The sequence below is a fragment of the Thamnophis sirtalis genome, unplaced genomic scaffold (genome assembly GCF_051295495.1).
Source record: "Thamnophis sirtalis isolate CommonGarterSnake01/CBP01778 unplaced genomic scaffold, rThaSir2_p1.2 scaffold_2, whole genome shotgun sequence".
Lineage (NCBI taxonomy): Eukaryota > Metazoa > Chordata > Lepidosauria > Squamata > Natricidae > Thamnophis > Thamnophis sirtalis.
Genome location: NW_028261382.1, coordinates 55,334,938 through 55,352,467, shown reverse-complemented (window position 1 = coordinate 55,352,467; position 17,530 = coordinate 55,334,938). Strand labels below are relative to the sequence as shown.

The window sequence follows — 17,530 nt, the reverse complement described above, 5'->3', positions numbered from 1 at the left end:
TTTTCCCCCGATCCATGAAATGTTGGATTCCCTGGTCCCAGCTAGTCCTGCGGGCAGGAATGTCCACAGGAACAGGGTCAAAACCCATCAAGAGGGTATCCAAAATGGCCAAGATCAACGGTGAAATCTTAAATTCCCCTCCCCCACCGGTTCTGTGGGTGTGGCTTGGGGTGGGGGGGTCATGTGATTGCGTGGGTGTGGCCAACTTTTTTTTTCAATTTTTGAATCATTGTTTTCCTGCCTATTCTCCCCGAACCAGCTAGTCCAGAATGCGGCCGCGCGAGCGATTGTGGGTGCACCTCGCTTCACCCACATAACACCTATCCTCCGCGAGCTGCACTGGCTACCTGTCGATCTCCGGATACGCTTCAAGGTGCTACTTGTCACCCATAAAGCCCTTCATGGTAGTGGATCTGGGTACTTGAGAGACCGCCTACTGCCAATTACCTCCTCACGACCAATTAGATCACATAGATTAGGCCTCCTCCGAGTTCCATCTGCCGGGCAATGCCGACTGGCGACTACGCGGAGGAGAGCCTTCTCGGTGGCAGCTCCGACCCTTTGGAACGAGCTCCCCGTGGAGATTCGTACTCTCACCACCCTCCAGACCTTCCGCACAGGCCTTAAAATCTGGCTATCCCGTCAGGCCTGGGGCTAAAGACTGTAACCCACCCGAATGGTATGAATGTTGTGCTTTTAATTATGTACTGTTTTATGTGTTAAATGTTTGTTTCCCCCCCCCCTTCGAGTTGTAAGCCGCCCTGAGTCCCCCCAGGGAAAAGGGCGGCATATAAATAAACTCTCAATCAATCAATCAATCAACCAGCAGGAAAATAAATGCTTTAAAAAGTGAGAGGGGGGAGCTTCTGATGATCGTGCGGATCAGCTGCGAGCCGCTCGATTGTCGGAAACTTTTTTCCCCACTTTTTAAAGCATTTTTTCCCTGCCGGTTCGCAAAAAAACGCTTTAAAAACTGGGGAGGGAGCTCCCGATGATCGTGCAACTCACAGCTGATCTATGTAATTGTCGTAAGGTTGTTTTATTATTATTATTATTATTATTACTGATTCACAGAACCAAAGACAATAGTCCTAACCGGTTTGGCCGAACCGGGCCGAGCCGGGAGGATTTTGCCCCTTCCCAAGATGTTGCTATGGAAACTCCATCACAGAGTTTCCTCTGTTTTTTTTTTTAAGTTCCCAGAATTTAGGGGGAGCGGAGACACGTTGGGTAGAGCCGCTTCTTTGGGTTATTTTCAGTCACTCCCTCCTTCCCGAATTAGAGGGGAAATTAGGTAGTGGTAATTCTGAACTGCAGTTTCCTTTTGTGTCCTCTGGTGTTTGTTTATTTAGCTCCCGGAACCAGAGAAGAAACTTCTGCCTATTCGACATATAGAGAAGGATTTGAGGACTATCTCTAAAGACCTCGCCCAGATGAGGTAGGAAAACACCGAACGGCCGATGCGCAGAATCTAATCTTGAACTATGAACAAAAGAACCATCTCTCTCCCACTGTCTCTTTCCCTCCCTCTCTCCTCTCTCTTTCTCCTCTCTCTCTCCTCTCTCTCTGTCTCTCTCTTTCCCTCTCTCTTTCCTCTCCCTCTCTGCCTCTGTCTCTCTTTCCCTTTCTCTCTCCTCTCTTTCTCTCTCTCTTTCCCTCTCTCCTCTCTTTCTCTGCCTCTCTTTCTCTCTCTCTTTCCCTCTCTCTCTGCCCCTCTTTATTTTTCTCTGTCGCTCTCTGTGTGTATGTCTCTCTCTCTCTCTCTCTCTCTCTCTCTCTCTGCCTCTTTCTCTGCCTCTCTTTCTTTCTCTCTGTCTCTCTGTGTGTGTGTCTCTGTGTGTGTGTCTCTCTGTCTCTCTATCTCTCTCTCTGCTCCCCTTTCTCTCTCTGCCCCTCTCTCTTTATTTTTCTCTGTCTCTCTCTGTATGTGTGTCTCTCTGTCTCTCTGCCTTTCTTTCTCTGCCTCTCTTTCTTTCTCTCTCTCTGTCTCTCTCTGTGTGTGTTTGTGTGTGTGTCTCTCTCTCTGTCTCCCTGTCTCTCTCTCTGCTCCTTTTTCTGCCTCTCTCTGCCTCTCTCTTTCTTTCTCTCTCTCTGTGTCTCTCTGTCTCTCTCTCTGCCCCTCTCTTTCTTTCTCTCTCTGCCTCTCTTTCTTTCTCTCTGCCTCTCTCTTTCTTTTTCCCACTCTCTCTCTCTGTGTCTCTGCCTCTCTCTTTCATTCTCTCTGTCTCTGTGTGTGTGTGTCTCTCTCTCTCTGTCTCTCTCCCTCTATCTTTCTCTCTCTCTGATTCTCTCTGACTTTCTTTCTCTCTCTCTCTTTCTCTCTGCATCTCTCTCTCTCTCTCTCTCTCTTCATTGCTTTTTCAGAGATAATCACACAAAGGAAGTGAAAGTCTTATCATTACACCAGGTAGGGTTTATCTGAGCACCCTGAAGAAATGTAGAGAGCCATGAGGAGGGTCTTGAAGCTTTAAGGCACCTTTCCGTAAACTGAACGTAGGCTTTTGAATGAACATACATTCATCCAAACATTCCCACTTGACCAGTTTGATCTAATAGTTAAGGCACTCAGACTAGAAGACCGGTGGCCGTGAGTTCTAGGCCTGGCTTAAGCATGAAAGCCAACTGGATGACTTTGAGACAATCACCAGGAGATGGTGAGTTCTAGTCCTGCCTTAGCCATAAAAGCCAGCTGGGGAGCTGTGGGCCAATCACCAGGAGACAATGAGTTCCAGTCACAGTTGTAAAGTGGGGCAGAACTCACTTAATGCCCATCTTGCTTAGCGATAAATATGTTGGTCTCAAGTGGTGGTCGTAAGTTGAGGATTTCCCTTCCATGTCTTTATCCTCGAAATAATGATGAATTAACGATATTAACGACCCGTCCTGAGTTTTGTACCGATTTCCCATCGTTTTCTTTAAAAAAAACAAAAAACTGACACCATATTCTACTACAATAAATTCATTATGAAATATGGAATTTGGGGTTTCTCAAGAATTGCGGCCTCCCTGTTTATTTCCTGACATTTTATTGCTTTTTATCCTTTCCTCTTTTATTCTTTTTGGCTCCTTTCCTTCTTCTGTAGCTGCCTCTTCTGTTTTGTCGATTTGTTTCAAAACTTTTTATAAATAAATCAAAGCGTTCCCTTCCGGTAAAGCGGATGTCCTCGGAGGCATTTCTTCCCGGGGTGATCAAAGGAAGTAACACGAAGAAGACAGACGTGGTTTAATTTTATGGCGACTCAGGTTTATGTTAGTCCCAGATATTTCTTTTAAGTGAGCCGGTTTGCGGATGAGCTGGGATGGGTTCCCCCCACCCAACAACCAGCCACTGTCAGGTTTCCAAAGTAACATTTAGTGAAGACACTTCAGTGAAGCGTTAAGGCCCCCGAATCAGTCACAATTCAGACATGGCTAATTCTTTGTCTTATATCAGCGATGGCGAACCGAGTGCCAAAAACTTTTAAAAAAGGTTTTTTAAAAAAGTTCCGATGATCGCAAGTCGCACAGCTGATCTTCGGAAGTTTTTTTTTTAAAAAACTTTTAAAGCATTTTTTTTTTAACTACAGGTTCTCTGGGATGGGGGGTGGTGAGAAAGGAAAGGAAAAGAAAGGAAAGGAAAGGAATAAAGGAAGGAAAGAAAGAAGAAAGAAGGGAGAAAGAGAAAGAAAGAAAGAAAGAAAGAAAAAAGAAAGAAAGAGAAAGAAATGGAAGGAAAGAAAGAAAGGAGAAAGAAGGGAGAAAGAGAAAGAAAGAAAGAAAGAAAGAAAGAGAAAAAGAAAGAGAAAAAGAAAGAAAGAAAGGAGAAAGGAAGAGAAAGAAAGAAAGAAAAAAGAAAGAAATAGAAAGAAAGGGAAGGAAGGAAAGAAAGAAAGGAGAAAAGGGAGAAAGAGAAAGAAAGAAAGAGAAAAAGAAAGAAAGAAAGGAGAAAGGAAGAGAAAGAAAGAAAAAGAAAGGGAAGGAAGGAAGGAAGGAAAGAAAGGAGAAAGGAGAAAGAAGGGGGAAAGAGAAAGAAAAAAAGAAAGAAAGAAATGAGAAAGAAAGAGAAAGAAAGCAAAGGAAGGAAGGAGAGAAAGGAGAAAGAAGGGAGAAAGAGAAAGAAAGAAAGAGAAAAAAGAAAAAAGAAAGGAGAAAGGAAGAGAAAGAAAGAAAAAGAAAGGGAAGGAAGTAAAGAAGGAAAGAAAGGAGAAAGAAGTGAGAAAGAGAAAGACGGAAGAAAGAAAGAAAGAAAGAAAGAAAGAAAGAAAGAAAGAAAGAAAGAAAGAAAAAAGAAAGGAGAAAGAAAGAGAAAGAAAGAAAAAGAAAGAAAGGAGAGGGAGGGAGGGAAGGAAAAAGGAGAGGGAGGGAGGACTACAGAGGATAATCCGGGGCTGGAAGAGACCTGGAGGTCATCTAGTCCAACCCTGATCCAGCAGGAGTGAGTTTCTGTTTTTTGATCCCCCAGTTACATGACTACATAGCCACGCCTACCCAGTCACATGACCCCCACCACCAAGCCACGCCCACAGAACCGGGTTTTTTTTGGGGGGGTGGAAGTAGATTTCACCATTGATCAACTTATATACTTTCCTTCGTCCGCTGGGTCATTTTTATTTGGCAACAGTCCAGAGCTGACCTCTCTGTGTGTTAATTTAATTTCATAAAGCGTCTGGGGAATTCTGCTGCTGCACGTGATTAGCTCGGGGGGGGGGGGAGCTCTTTGTTTCCCCCTCTGGCAAAAGTTCTTCATTTAGAAGGAAGAGACTGCCCTTGTCTGGCAGGAGGCAGGAAATATGTGTTTGCAACGTTGGGCAGGTCGTCGCTCAATTACTCTAATAGATGTATTGCAAGGTTCGTTTTAAATGCATTTGCATTTTAATGAGCACGGTGCCAATTGAGTTGCTGCAGCAGTTCAAAAATTTGGAGCCCTTGGGAGAAAGAGAAAGAAGGGAGAAAGAGAAAGAAAGAAAAGAAAGAAAAAGAAAGAAAGAAAGAAAGAAAGAAAGAAAGAAAGAAAGAAGGAGAAAGGAAGAGAAAGAAAGAAAAAGGGAAGGAAGGAAGGAAGGAAAGAAAGGAGAAAGGAGAAAGAAGGGAGAAAGAGAAAGAAAGAAAGAAAGAAAAAAGGAGAAAGGAAGAGAAAGAAAGAAAAAGAAAGGGAAGGAAGGAAGGAAGGAAAGAAAGGAGAAAGGAGAAAGAAAGAAAGAAAGAAAGAAAGAAAGAAAGAAGGAGAAAGGAAGAGAAAGAAAGAAAAAGAAAGGGAAGGAAGGAAGGAAGGAAAGAAAGGAGAAAGGAGAAAGAAGGGAGAAAGAGAAAGAAAGAAAGAAAGAAAGAAAGAAAGAAAGAAAGAAAAAGGAGAAAGGAAGAGAAAGAAAGAGAAAGAAAGAAAAAGAACAGGAAGGAAGGAAGGAAAGAAAGGAGAAAGAAGGGAGAAAGAAAGGTGGGAGAAAGAAATAAAGAAAGAAAAAAAGAACTCACCATGGCTAACTCGCCGTGCTCCCTACGTAGAATTCAATCAGAATAGAGCTGGAAGGGACCTTGGAGGTCTTCTAGTCCAACTTGCTAGGCTGGAGACCATAGACAATTTTAGATAAACGGTTCTCCAATCTCTTCTGAAAAGCCTCCAGTGAATGGAGAACTCACAACTTCCTGAGGCAAGCAGTTCCACTGGTTAATTGTTCTCATGGTTAGGAAGTTTCTCCTTAGTTCGAGGTGGCTTCTCTCCTGGATTGGTTTCCACCCATTGCTGCTTGTCCTGTCTTCAGATGCTTTGGAGAATAAGTTGACCCCCCTCTTCTTTGGGGCAGCCCCAAAGAAGAGGGAGCCAAGCTATCCTCCAAGGCACCTGAGGGTAGGACAAGAAGCAATGGATGGAAACCAATCCAGGAGAGAAGCCACCTAGAACTAAGGAGACATTTCCTGACAGTTAGCCAGTGGAACTGCTGGCCTCCAGAAGTTGTGGATGCTCCATCACTGGAGGCTTTTGAAAGAGATTGAACGGCCATTAGAGTGAAATGTCATAGAGTCTCCTGCTTGAGCAGAGGTTGGACTAGAAGATCTCCAAGGTCCCTTCCAACTCTTTTCTTCTGCTGTGCTGTTAAGTACCGTAATGCAATTGTGTAAGTGGGTGGCTTTTTCCTAAGGAACAAGGGCAGCCGACTTAAGAGTAGGGTAGGGCAGAGAAGAGTAGGAATGGGAATAGAAATAGAATTGAACAGAATAGAATTAGAACAGAATAGAAATAGAATAGAAAATAGAGTAGAGTAGAATAGGAATAGAATAGAATAGAATAGGAGTTAGAGTTGAATAGAATAGGAATAGAATAGGAATAGAATAGGAATAGAATAGAATAGGAATAGGATAGGAATAGAATAGAATAGAATAGAATAGAAGAATAGAATAGAAATAGAATTGAACAGAATAGAAATAGAACAGAATAGAAATAGAATAGAAAATAGAGTAGAGTAGAATAGGAATAGAATAGAATAGGAGTTAGAGTTGAATAGAATAGGAATAGAATAGAATAGGAATAGAATAGGATAGGAATAGGATAGGAATAGGATAGGAATAGAATAGAATAGAATAGAATAGAAGAATAGGATAGGAATAGAATAGAATAGAATAGAAGAATAGAATAGAAATAGAATTGAACAGAATAGAAATAGAACAGAATAGAAATAGAATAGAAAATAGAGTAGAGTAGAATAGGAATAGAATAGAATAGAATAGAATAGAATAGAATAGAATAGAATAGAATAGAATAGAATAGGAGTTAGAGTTGAATAGAATAGGAATAGAATAGAATAGGAATAGGATAGGAATAGAATAGAATAGAATAGAAGAATAGAATAGAAATAGAATTGAACAGAATAGAAATAGAACAGAATAGAAATAGAATAGAAAATAGAGTAGAATAGGAATAGAATAGAATAGAATAGGAGTTAGAGTTGAATAGAATAGGAATAGAATAGAATAGGAATAGAATAGAATAGGAATAGGAATAGGATAGGAATAGAATAGAATAGAATAGAAGAATAGAATAGAATAGAATTAGAACAGAATAGAAATAAAACAGAATAGAAATAGAATAGAAAATAGAGTAGAATAGAATAGGAATAGAATGGAATAGAAGAATAGAATAGAATAGAATAGAATAGAATAGAATAGAATAGAATTAGAACGGAATAGAAATAGAATAGAAAATAGAATAGGAATAGGAATAGCATAGAATAGAAGAATAGAATAGAATAGAATAGAATTAGAACAGAATAGAAATAGAATAGGAATAGGAATAGCATAGAATAGAAGAATAGAATAGAATAGAATAGAATTAGAACAGAATAGAAATAGAAATAGAATAGAAATAGAATAATTTTATTGTTACTTTGAATATACACTCATTGGCATACATTAAAAATGAAATTTCATTGCACGCAGCTCTTAAAGGTTCACCACCTCCAATTTTACATTATATAAATATGACAAGATGTACACAAAATTATGTATATACCCACATCTATTATATGACACAGAGAAACAACACAGGACCTCCGCCTTCAATCACTGGCTTGCAAGCTCTCCCATTTCCATACAATTGCCTTTTTTTCTTTCACAATCAACCCTTCCCCCTGGCTTCCCACCCCCCTTCCCTCCCCCCAAATGCCATGTCTGAGAACGGGAGACAAAGAGCTGCCACGTCGCCCTGCTGGCGTACAAGCAGATGAATGTGATTTCATTGTTTGGCCCTGGCGAAGCCCAAATGGATGCCTCCAGGACAATTACGATGAGCACAAAGGACGTCAGCTTCCCGGCCATTCGGAGGCTCCGGAAGCCACACTTTGTGCCGGTGGATTCGGTTTACAAGAACGGTGGAGGTGGCCGATAGAGCTACGTAGTCACGCCAAGGGGATCCAAGGTCAGATCCTCGGCTTCATCGGCCATCGGGATACGTCGCCCGGCAGAACGGCTCCTTTGGCGTCAGCGTCCACGGGGGAAGCATTCGCACTCGGCTCCCGCCGGCTCAGGGGAGTTGGCGGTTTGGAGGAGGGCAAAGTCGCCGTCCGAGAAAAAAATGGCCCACTGCCAATGAAAGCCAACTGTAGTGGCTTTTAATGCCCCTTTGGTCTAGGGGTAAAGGCATCAGGCTAAAAAACGGGAGACTGTGAGTTCTAGTTCCACTATAGGCATGAAAGCTGGCTGAGTGACTTTGGGCCAGTCAGTAGGAGATCGTGAGTTCTAGTCCTGCCTTAGGCATGAAAGCCAGCTGGGTGACTTTGAGCCAATTACCAGGAGACGGTGAATTCTAGTTCCATCTTAAGCAAGAAAATTGGCTGGGTGGCTTTGGGCCAATCACCAGGAGACAGTGAGCTCTAGTTCCATCTTAGGCATGAAAACCAGCTGGATGACTTTGAGCCAATTACCAGGAGATGGTGAGTTCTAGTTCCATCTTAGGCAAGAAAGTCGGCTGAGTGGCTTTGGGCCAATCACCAGGAGACTGTGAGTTCTAGTTCCATCTTAGGCAAGAAAATCGGCTGAGTGGCTTTGGGCCAATCACCAGGAGACTGTGAGTTCTAGTCCTGCCTTAGGCATGAAAGCCGGCTGGGTGACTTTGAGCCAATCACCAGGAGACGGTGAGTTCTAGTCCCCCTGTCCTTGGAGAGCCCACTTTATGCCTTATTTGACATCTGATCCTTTTCGGCAGGCACCTGATCAATTCGGTGAAGATTGGGCGAGGGTATTTCCATAGTCTTCGCCGAGAATCCATCAAGAGGAGGAACGTATCCAGCCTGGAAGAACGGAAGAAGGAACAGAGGAGGAGAACGGAGTTTCAGCCCCCTCGCTACTCGTCCTCGTCCTCGGAGGAAGACTCCGAATCCGAACCCGAGTAGGTACCCCCAGCCTCCCTCCTGCTGCCTGGACCGACGGCCTCTCTTCCCCCCCTAGTAGCTGCTTTGGGTTTTGACCTCACCTTGTTCTTACCACCTTGACTGTGGACATCAGGAATTGGAAGTTCTCCACACCGAGCACAAATCCTGCAGCGTGGGGGTGGACCAGGTCTAATTTTACTTCAGTTGCATGCAGTGGTGGGGTTCAAATAATTTAACAACCGGTTCTCTGTCCTAATGACCAGGTGGGTAGGCGGGGCTTAGTGGTCATGTGTCCGTGTGGGCATGGCCAACTCAACACTACTCAGGTCGATGGGCACTTTGCCTTGCTGTTACAATGTAGCAAGGGTTAACCGGAGAGGCAGTTTCTGTAAGCAGGTCAACAAAGATTAGGCTAGAAACAACACCAGAATGTTTCCTTCCTGCCTTCCTTACAGGATTAGCCCTGTAAAGTGGGGAAAAAAACAAAAGGAGATTTCTTCCAACAACCGGTTCTCCGAACGGCTTAGAAAGTTACCAACCGGTTCTCCTGAATAGGTGCGAACCGGCTGAATCCCACCACTGGATGCATAGCTGGCTGGGGGATTCTGGGAGTTGAAGTCCACCCACCTCTCTCTCTCTCTTTCTTTCTTCAGGTTCTTCTTAACAGGAGGCTTCTTGGTGAGCGAGACGGAAAAGAAGAAGAAGAAGAAAATGGCCCGGCCTTTCACCCCCATCCATAATGGCTTGCTGTCACAAAAGCATCCAGAAGCCCATTTGTAGGTTCAGCCACTCGTCTTTAATTTTTTCTTTCTTTCTTTCTTTCTTTCTCTTAATTCTGTCTCACAAAAGGGGGAGAGAGAAGGAGAGAAAGGGAAAGAGGGAGAGGGAAGGATGGAGGGGGGGAAAGTGAGGTGTGGAGGGAGGGAAAGGGAGGAGGACAAGAGGGAGGAAGATGGAGAGAGAAAGATGGAAAGGGAAAGAGGGGGAGAAAGGGAGGGAGAGAAAGTGGGAAAGGGAGAGGGAGGGAGGAGGGAGAGGGAGAAAGGAAGATGTAGAGGGAGATTAAATGGGAAGAAGAGAGGGAAGGAGAGGGCAAGAGGAAGAGAATGTGAGAAGGAAAGAGGAAGAGGGAAGGAGGGAAAGAGAGAAAGGGAGATGTGGAGGGAGGGATAGGGAAGTGGAAGAGAGGGAGGGAGATAGAGATGGTGAGAAGGAGGGAAAGGGAAAGAGGGAGAGGGAGAGGGAGAGGGAAGGATGGAGGGGAAAAGGGGACGTGTGGGAGGGAGGAAAAAGGAGGAGGACAAGAGGGAGGAAGATGGAGAGAGAAGGATGGAAAGGGAAAGAGGGGGGAAGGGAGGGAGAGAAAGTGGGAAAAGGGAGAGGGGGGAGGAGGGAGAGGGAGAAAGGAAGATGTAGAGGGAGAGAAAGTGGGAAGAAGAGAGGGAAAGGGAAAGAGGGAGAGAGAGGGAAGGAGAGGGCAAGAGGAAGAGAAAGTGTAAAGGAGAGAGGAAGAGGGAAGGAGGGAGAGAGGGGGAGAAAGGGAGAGGGAAGGGAGGGAAAGGGAAGTGGGAGGAAGAGATGGAGTGAGAAGGAGGGAAAGGGAAAGAGGGAGAGGGAAGGATGGAAGGGGGAAAAGGGGAGGTGTGGAGGGAGGGAAAGGGAGGAGGACAAGAGGGAGGAAGATGGAGAGAGATGGAAAGGGAAAGGGGAGGGAGAGAAAGTGGGAAAGGGAGCGGGAGGGAGGAAAGAGGGAGAGGGAGAAAGGAAGATGTAGAGGGAGAGTAAGTGGGAAGAAGAGAGGGAAAGGGAAAGAGAGAGAGAGGGAAGGAGAGGGCAAGAGGAAGAGAAAGTGGGAAGGAAAGAGGAAGAGGGAAGGAGGGAGAGGAGAAAGGGAGATGTGGAGGGAGGGATAGGGAAGTGGAAGAGAGGGAGGAAGATAGAGATGGAGTGAGAAGGAGGGAAAGGGAAAGAGGGAGGAGGGAAGGAAGGAGGGGGGAAGGGAGGTGTGGAGGGAGGGAAAGGGAGGAGGACAAGAGGGAGGAAGATGGAGAGAGAAGGATGGAAGGGAAAGAGGAAGAAAGGGAGGGGGAGAAAGTGGGAAAGGGAGAGGGAGGGAGGAGGGAGGAAAGGAAGATGTAGAGGGAGGAAAGGGAAGTGGAGAGAGGGAGGAAGATAGAGCTGGAGTGAGAAGGAGGGAGGAAAGGGGAGAGAGGAAGGAGAGGAGGAAAAGAGGGGGGAAGGAGGAAAGGGAAAGGGAGATGTGGGAGGGAGGGAAAGGGAGGAGGAAGAGAGGTAGGAAGAGAGAGAGAGAGAGAGAGAGAGAAGGAGGGAAAGGGAAGAATGAGGAGAGACACAGACAGATTTTGGATCCAGCTTCCTTTTTGCCTCCAATTCAGCGTTCAATATTGCCGAAGTCCCCAAATATTTCCCAGGACCTTGTAAAAACCCACGTTCACGAATTCTGCCTCAAATAGCAACTTTCCCGTCATCCAGTTTTAAGGAAAACTGCTATAAAGAGACCAAGTTGGTCAAATTAATCCTGGGATCCTGAAACCAAAATCGGGGGGGGGGGGGGAGCATCGCCGGGGTTTCTCAGCAGAGGGAGAAGGTGGCTAAGACCCCCTCTCCCCTTCCTCAAAACCTCTTCCCCCTTGGCTGGATTCATTGGGGTGGGGGGACGAGGAAGGTACCACCCTTGCTCAGAAACGGGGCGCACACTTTCCGCGTGCCTCTTTCCAGCAAGGAAGATAGCAAATTAGCCAATTCCAGAGAGAAATTGAACTGTCAAATGGATGACAGCAGAAATTCGGGGTGCACCCAAGAGCTTCTCCCTTGGTCAGGAGAGCCTCAAGTCTTCCTTCCTTCCATGCCTCTTCCCTGTCTCCCCTCTCCCCCTGCTGTCAATCAGCCCCTCTGCCTTTCTCTGTCTCGACAGCGACTCCATCTTCCGCCAGCTCTGCGCCCTCAACTGGCTCCTGGAAGCTTTGACGCTGGAACCCAGCAGTAGCATGAAGCCGTTGATCTCCTGCTGGAACCCCAAGTAGGTCACATGATCCTGGAGCAGGTTAAGGACCTAGGGTGGCGGGCCCGCCAGCGGCCAGTCGAGCTGGTGGCGGACTCAAACAGTGAGGAGGTTGGGGAGGAACCTGGGCCGGTCCTGGAGTCTGGGGAAGGCTCTGACGATGGCTCTGTGTCGGAGGCAGAGAGGGGGGCCAGGGGGCCAGGGGCCAGGATGAGCACCACCCCTAGAGTCGGGAACAGCTAGCACGTATGTGCAAGGGAAACTGTTGTGACTCAGCAGAAGATTGCTGTGAGTTGAGTCGGGATGCAGGAATAACAATGCAGCTGGGGCTCGTTGGTGCCGTCTTCTGGAGATAAACGGACTGATGGTGCCACGACCTGGTTGCAGAAGTCAACGTTCACTCGTTCGTTCGTTTCTGGAGAATTCAGTTCCATCCCTGTTTGAGTTTGTGAAACACTTGGATAAGTGATTTTGCTTCTTGAAAACTTAGTGCTGTAAGAGTTTTGTTTCTGCATTCTGCTGCATAACCCTTGTTTGAAAGAGACTTTATCTAGGTTTATCTTGGGCTCGCAGCCAGCGTGAGCCAAGACTGATAAAGTTATTTCCTTTTAAGTCTGTCTGCCTGTCGTCTTTGAACGAGCGAAGAAGGGGGGTCAGAACAGGAAACCTTTACCTTTGTAAAGCCAGACCTGGAATACTGCATCCAGTTTTGGTCCCCCGTGTTACAAAAAAGAGGTTGAATCTTTGGAAAAAGCGCAGACAAAAGCAAACAAGAGGATCAGGAGCAGTGGTGGGATTCAAATAATTTAACAACCGGTTCTCTGCCCTAATGACCAGCTGGGTGGGGCGGGGCTCAGTGGACATGTGACCGGGTGGGCGTGGCTAACTCAACACCACTCCCATCGATGGGCTCTTCTTCGCCTTAGCTGTTACAATGTGATCAGGGTTAACCGGAGAGGCAGTTTCTGTAAGCAGGGCAACAAAGATTTATTTATTTATTTGTTTGTTTGTTTGTTTGTTTGTTTGTTTATTTATTTATTTATTTATTTATTTATTTGTACGATTTATAGGAGGACTCCGGGCGGCTTACAACGAAGGAAAAAATAAATAATAAAAAATGAAAATAAAAACAGGTTAAAATCAGCACACATACATTCGTTATGATCGGGGCTGGACCTCAACAATCAGGTCAACAGCCCCAGGCCTGCCGGAATAGCCAGGTTTTAACAGCTTTTCGGAAGGCCATGAGAGTGGGTAAGGTCGGGATTTTTGGGGGTAGCTCGTTCCAAAGGGTCGGAGCAGCCACAGAGAAGGCCCTCCTCCGGGGAGCCGCCAGCCGGCATTGTCTGGCTGACGGCATCTGAAGGAGGCCCACCCTGTGGGATCTCACCGGCCGATGGGAGGAATGTGGCAGTAGACGGTCTCGCAGGTATGCTGGCCCTAAGCCATGTAGGGCTTTAAGATGAGGCTAGAAACAGCACCAGAATGTTTCCTTCCTGCTTTCCTTACAGGATTAGCCCCGTAAAGTGGGGGGGGGGAAAACAAAAGGAGATTTCTTCCCCCAACCGGTTCTCTCGAATAGGTGCGAACCGGCTGAATCCCACTACTGATCAGGAGCCCGGAGACTAAAATATATGAATAATGGGTTTGGCTAGTCTAGAGAAAAGGGCTAGGGGTGACGTGGCAGCAGTCTTCCAATATTTGAGGGGCTGCCACAGAGAAGAAGGGTTCAAAGCATCAGGAGGCAAGAGAAGAAAGAATGGATGGAAAGTACTCAAGGAGAATAGAATTAACTGCTCCTCTTTTTGCGTGACAGTTAATGATTGCTGTTGTCCCAGAGGTTTCCCCCCCCCCCAAAAAAGGCAGCTTGGACTTTCCTTGAAGGCATTTCGCTCCTACCCCAAGAACCTTCCTGGCTTCTGAAGAAGAACTGGACTGAGAACTGAAGCAGCTCCTTGGATGAGAAGCGAAATGCCTTCAAGGAAAAACAAGGAAAGTCCAGTTTGCCTTTTGGGAAAAGCACCTTTGGGGACAACCTTGATCTGGTTGGCTGAGGCCCCTCCGTTAGATATGGGAGGCTGATGAAATCCCATCGTTCTCAGGGACTACGGTGGCGGGAAAAGCTGCATGAAAACGATCAATAAGGAGAGAGCCGTGAAGAACCGATGGGAGCATTTTCTTCAGCATGCAAAGGTAGGTTCCTCTGGATGGGGAACGGCTTCTATCCAAAGGCTAATTTTTCTTGGGGGTGACACGAGGATGGTGGATGATTTGCTTTGGCCCCTGCGGCTTTTTAAATCAGACTTATGGTGGTAGAAGAGTGGAATAATAATAAATAGTAGAATAACCTTTCTGCATAGATAGATAGATAGATAGATAGATAGATAGATAGATAGATAGATAGATAGATAGATAGATAGATAGATAGATAGATAGATATGGATGGATAGATATAGTATAGATATAGACAGATAGATATAATGTAGATAAATAGATATAATGTAGAGATAGATGATAGATAGATAGATAGATAGATGATAGATAGATAGATAGATAGATAGATAGATGATAGATAGATAGATATGGATGGATAGATATAGTATAGATATAGACAGATAGATATAATGTAGATAAATAGATATAATGTAGAGATAGATGATAGATAGATAGATAGATAGATAGATAGATAGATAGATAGATAGATAGACAGACAGACAGACAGACAGACAGACAGACAGATAGATGGTAGGGAGGTAGGGAGGTAGGGAGTAGGGAGATAGATAGATAGATAGATAGATAGATAGATAGATAGATAGATAGATAGATAGATAGATAGATAGATGGGAGGGAGGGAGGGAGGGAGGGAGGGAGGGAGGTAGATAGATAGATAGATAGATAGATAGATAGATAGATAGATAGATAGATAGATAGATAGATGATATATAGATAGATGATATATAGATAGATGATATAGATAGCTATAGATAGATAGCTATAGATAGATAGATATAGATAAAGAGATAGAGATGTAGATGTAGATAGAGAGATAGAGAGAGATAGAGATGATAGATAGATAGATAGATATGATAGAGAGAGATAGATAGAGAGAGAGAGAGAGAGAGAGATGATAGATATAGATATAGATAGATATAGAGATGATATAGATAGAGATACAGAGATATAGAGATATAAAATGGCTGTGTGTTTGTGTGTGTGTGTGTGTGTGTGCGTGTGTGTGTTCCAGCATAACTCTGGAACGCCTGGAGGAATTTCAACCAAACTTGGTACACAGATGCCTTGCTCGCTGGAAACAAATACTGTGGGGGGTAGGACACCCCATAACCCCTCAGGGGGGAGGGTATTCTGTTAAGGTACAGCCTGTTGTGCCTTAAAGTGGCATCTACCGTACTGCTGTAAAATGGCTTCTACAGCGCAGTGCAGTGGAGTTGCCATTTAACAGCTTCACAGTACTCCACAAGGGGGCTCCCTCAGGTAAGGGGGGGAAATCCAGCATTAGAAATTACGTTTGGTCCGGATATTTCCCCCCTATAAATAAATACCCGGGCAATGCCAGGTTATCAACTAATAATAGAATAATCAAACTAAGGAGGAAATTTCCTGACAATGAGAAGAATTAATCTATTGAGTGGCTTGCCTTTGTAAGTTGTGGGCACGCCATCACTGGAGGTTTTTAAGAAGAGATTAGGTAACCATTTGTCTGAAATGGCCTAGGGTCTCCTGCCTGACCAGGGGGTTCGACTAGAAGACCTCTGAGGTCTCTTCCAGCTGGATGATTCTCTGTTTTAAGAATAAATTTGCTAAGGGTGAAAACAATTAATCAGCAGAACGACTTGCCTCCGTAAGTTGTGGTGGGCTCCATCACTGGAGGCGATGAAGAAAAGATTGGACAAGCCACTTGTCCGGGATGATATAGGGTCTCCTGCCTGAGCAGGGGGTTGGGCTAGAAGACCTCCGAGGTCCCTTCCAACTCCGTCCATTCTGTTACAATTCTTCCAGGGCAGAAGATATACCCAGAAGCAGATCCGCGGCCCGTCCAGCAAAAAGTCGCCCAAGATGACCGGCAGCATGTCTAAGATCAGTGGATTGTCCTCGCCGCACAGCAAAACCACTTTGGCCAGCACCAGTTCCTTGACCCCTGGCTCGGACGAAGTAGCCCAGCCTACCTCGGAGAGCACCAAGGAGGTGGAAGAGATGGAATCCTGCTACAGCAAGCAGACACCAACGCAGTCCAAAGAGGAGGAAGAGCCACTGAGCTACTGTGAGACCCTTGGGAGAATCCAGACCGATCAAAGGGACTGCTAAGAAGTTGGATCGGCCTCCCGACAATCAGCTGTTTTGAGGCTGCAGGGATTGCCTCGGCCTATTGCCCCCTCATTTCCGGCCTCTGCAGCCCATTTTCAGCCTCCACGTGCCCCATTTTCCACCCGTTCCAGGCGGTGGGGATTGGAACGGGCAGAAAACGGGGCACGCAGATGCTGAAAATGGGACACGGAGGTCAAAAATGGGGTCCGTGGAGGCAGCAATAGGCTATGGCAATCCCTGCAGCCTGAAACAGCTGATGGTTGGGAGGCCGATCCAACCAACAATCAGCTGCTTGTGCTGATCAGGCTGAGCTGAAACTGAAAAAGGCTGTTTGCTGCAAGGCGGCAAATTTGCTGGGAGGCAGAGGCCAAAGGGTGGGGGTCAGCGGGTGGGCGGGGCTACATTCTGTGTATAAGACGCACCAAACTTTTCATCCTCTTTTAGGGAGAAAGTGCGTCTTATACTCCGAAAAATACGATACTTTGTGGGACAAGATTTTGTCCCTGTCCTTCACGCCATGAAGACCAGAAGGCGATTTTCATGTTGTTCCACTCTTTTAAGTTTGCAAAACAGGCGTGCTCAGTTCCTGTGAATGTTTTTGATGCTCTTCACGACACGATTCCTCTCGAAAGGGATTTGGTGAAACGGTTTCTCTCCATGTCTTTAATTTGTACTTCCATCGATTTCCCGCTTTATGTTAAATTAGGGTGAGATTCGTTTTGCTTCCTCTTCGTGAGGGCTATCATGTTGTTCTTGGGTTCTCAGAACCTTGATTAGTTCTTAGTTGATTTAATTTTTGCTCACCGTGGATGTTTTTTAACCTGTTTATGGATTTTGGGGTCAACCGCTTCGTAAATATCCCCCAGAGTCTATTGATTTGGGTTGTATACAAATAGAATATGTACATAAACTTAAGAGGTTCTGTAGAGCTCAAATAGACAAAGAATGGTTGCAGGAATAGGGTACGTCTAGTTTAATGAAAAGAAGGACTAGGGGAGAGATGAAAGCAGTCTTCCAATATCTCAGGGGTTTCCACAAAGAAGAGGGAGTCAAACTATTTTCCAAGGGACCAGAGGGCAGGACAAGAAGGGTGGAAACTCATGAAGGACAGAAGCAACCTAGAACTAAGGTGAAATTTCCTGAGTGTGAACAATTAATCAGTGGAATAGTTTTGCCTCCAAAAGTTGTGGGTGCTTCATCACTGGAGGCTTAGGCTAGTGTAAGTCAACACTGTGAAGACAGTGCTTTTACAGCCCTCTCTAAGCACTTACAGAGTCAAGCTCTTTCCCCCAACAATCTGGGTCCTCATTTTACTGACCTCAGAACGAAGGAAGGAAGGAAGGAA

The 17,530-nt window shown here is 45.5% G+C and overlaps 1 protein-coding gene across 1 annotated transcript in view; it reads left to right on the top strand.

The window, feature by feature from the left end:
• CCDC60 (coiled-coil domain containing 60) overlaps nt 1-17,530 on the top strand; it is a 39,686-nt gene that overhangs the window by 11,938 nt on the left and 10,218 nt on the right. Inside the window, exons 3-8 of the mRNA XM_087705644.1 lie at nt 1,353-1,438; nt 8,675-8,857; nt 9,494-9,616; nt 11,776-11,880; nt 13,965-14,055; nt 15,880-16,141. Of these exons, the coding sequence (XP_087561770.1) occupies nt 1,353-1,438; nt 8,675-8,857; nt 9,494-9,616; nt 11,776-11,880; nt 13,965-14,055; nt 15,880-16,141 (850 nt within the window). The remainder of the gene's footprint in view (nt 1-1,352; nt 1,439-8,674; nt 8,858-9,493; nt 9,617-11,775; nt 11,881-13,964; nt 14,056-15,879; nt 16,142-17,530) is intronic.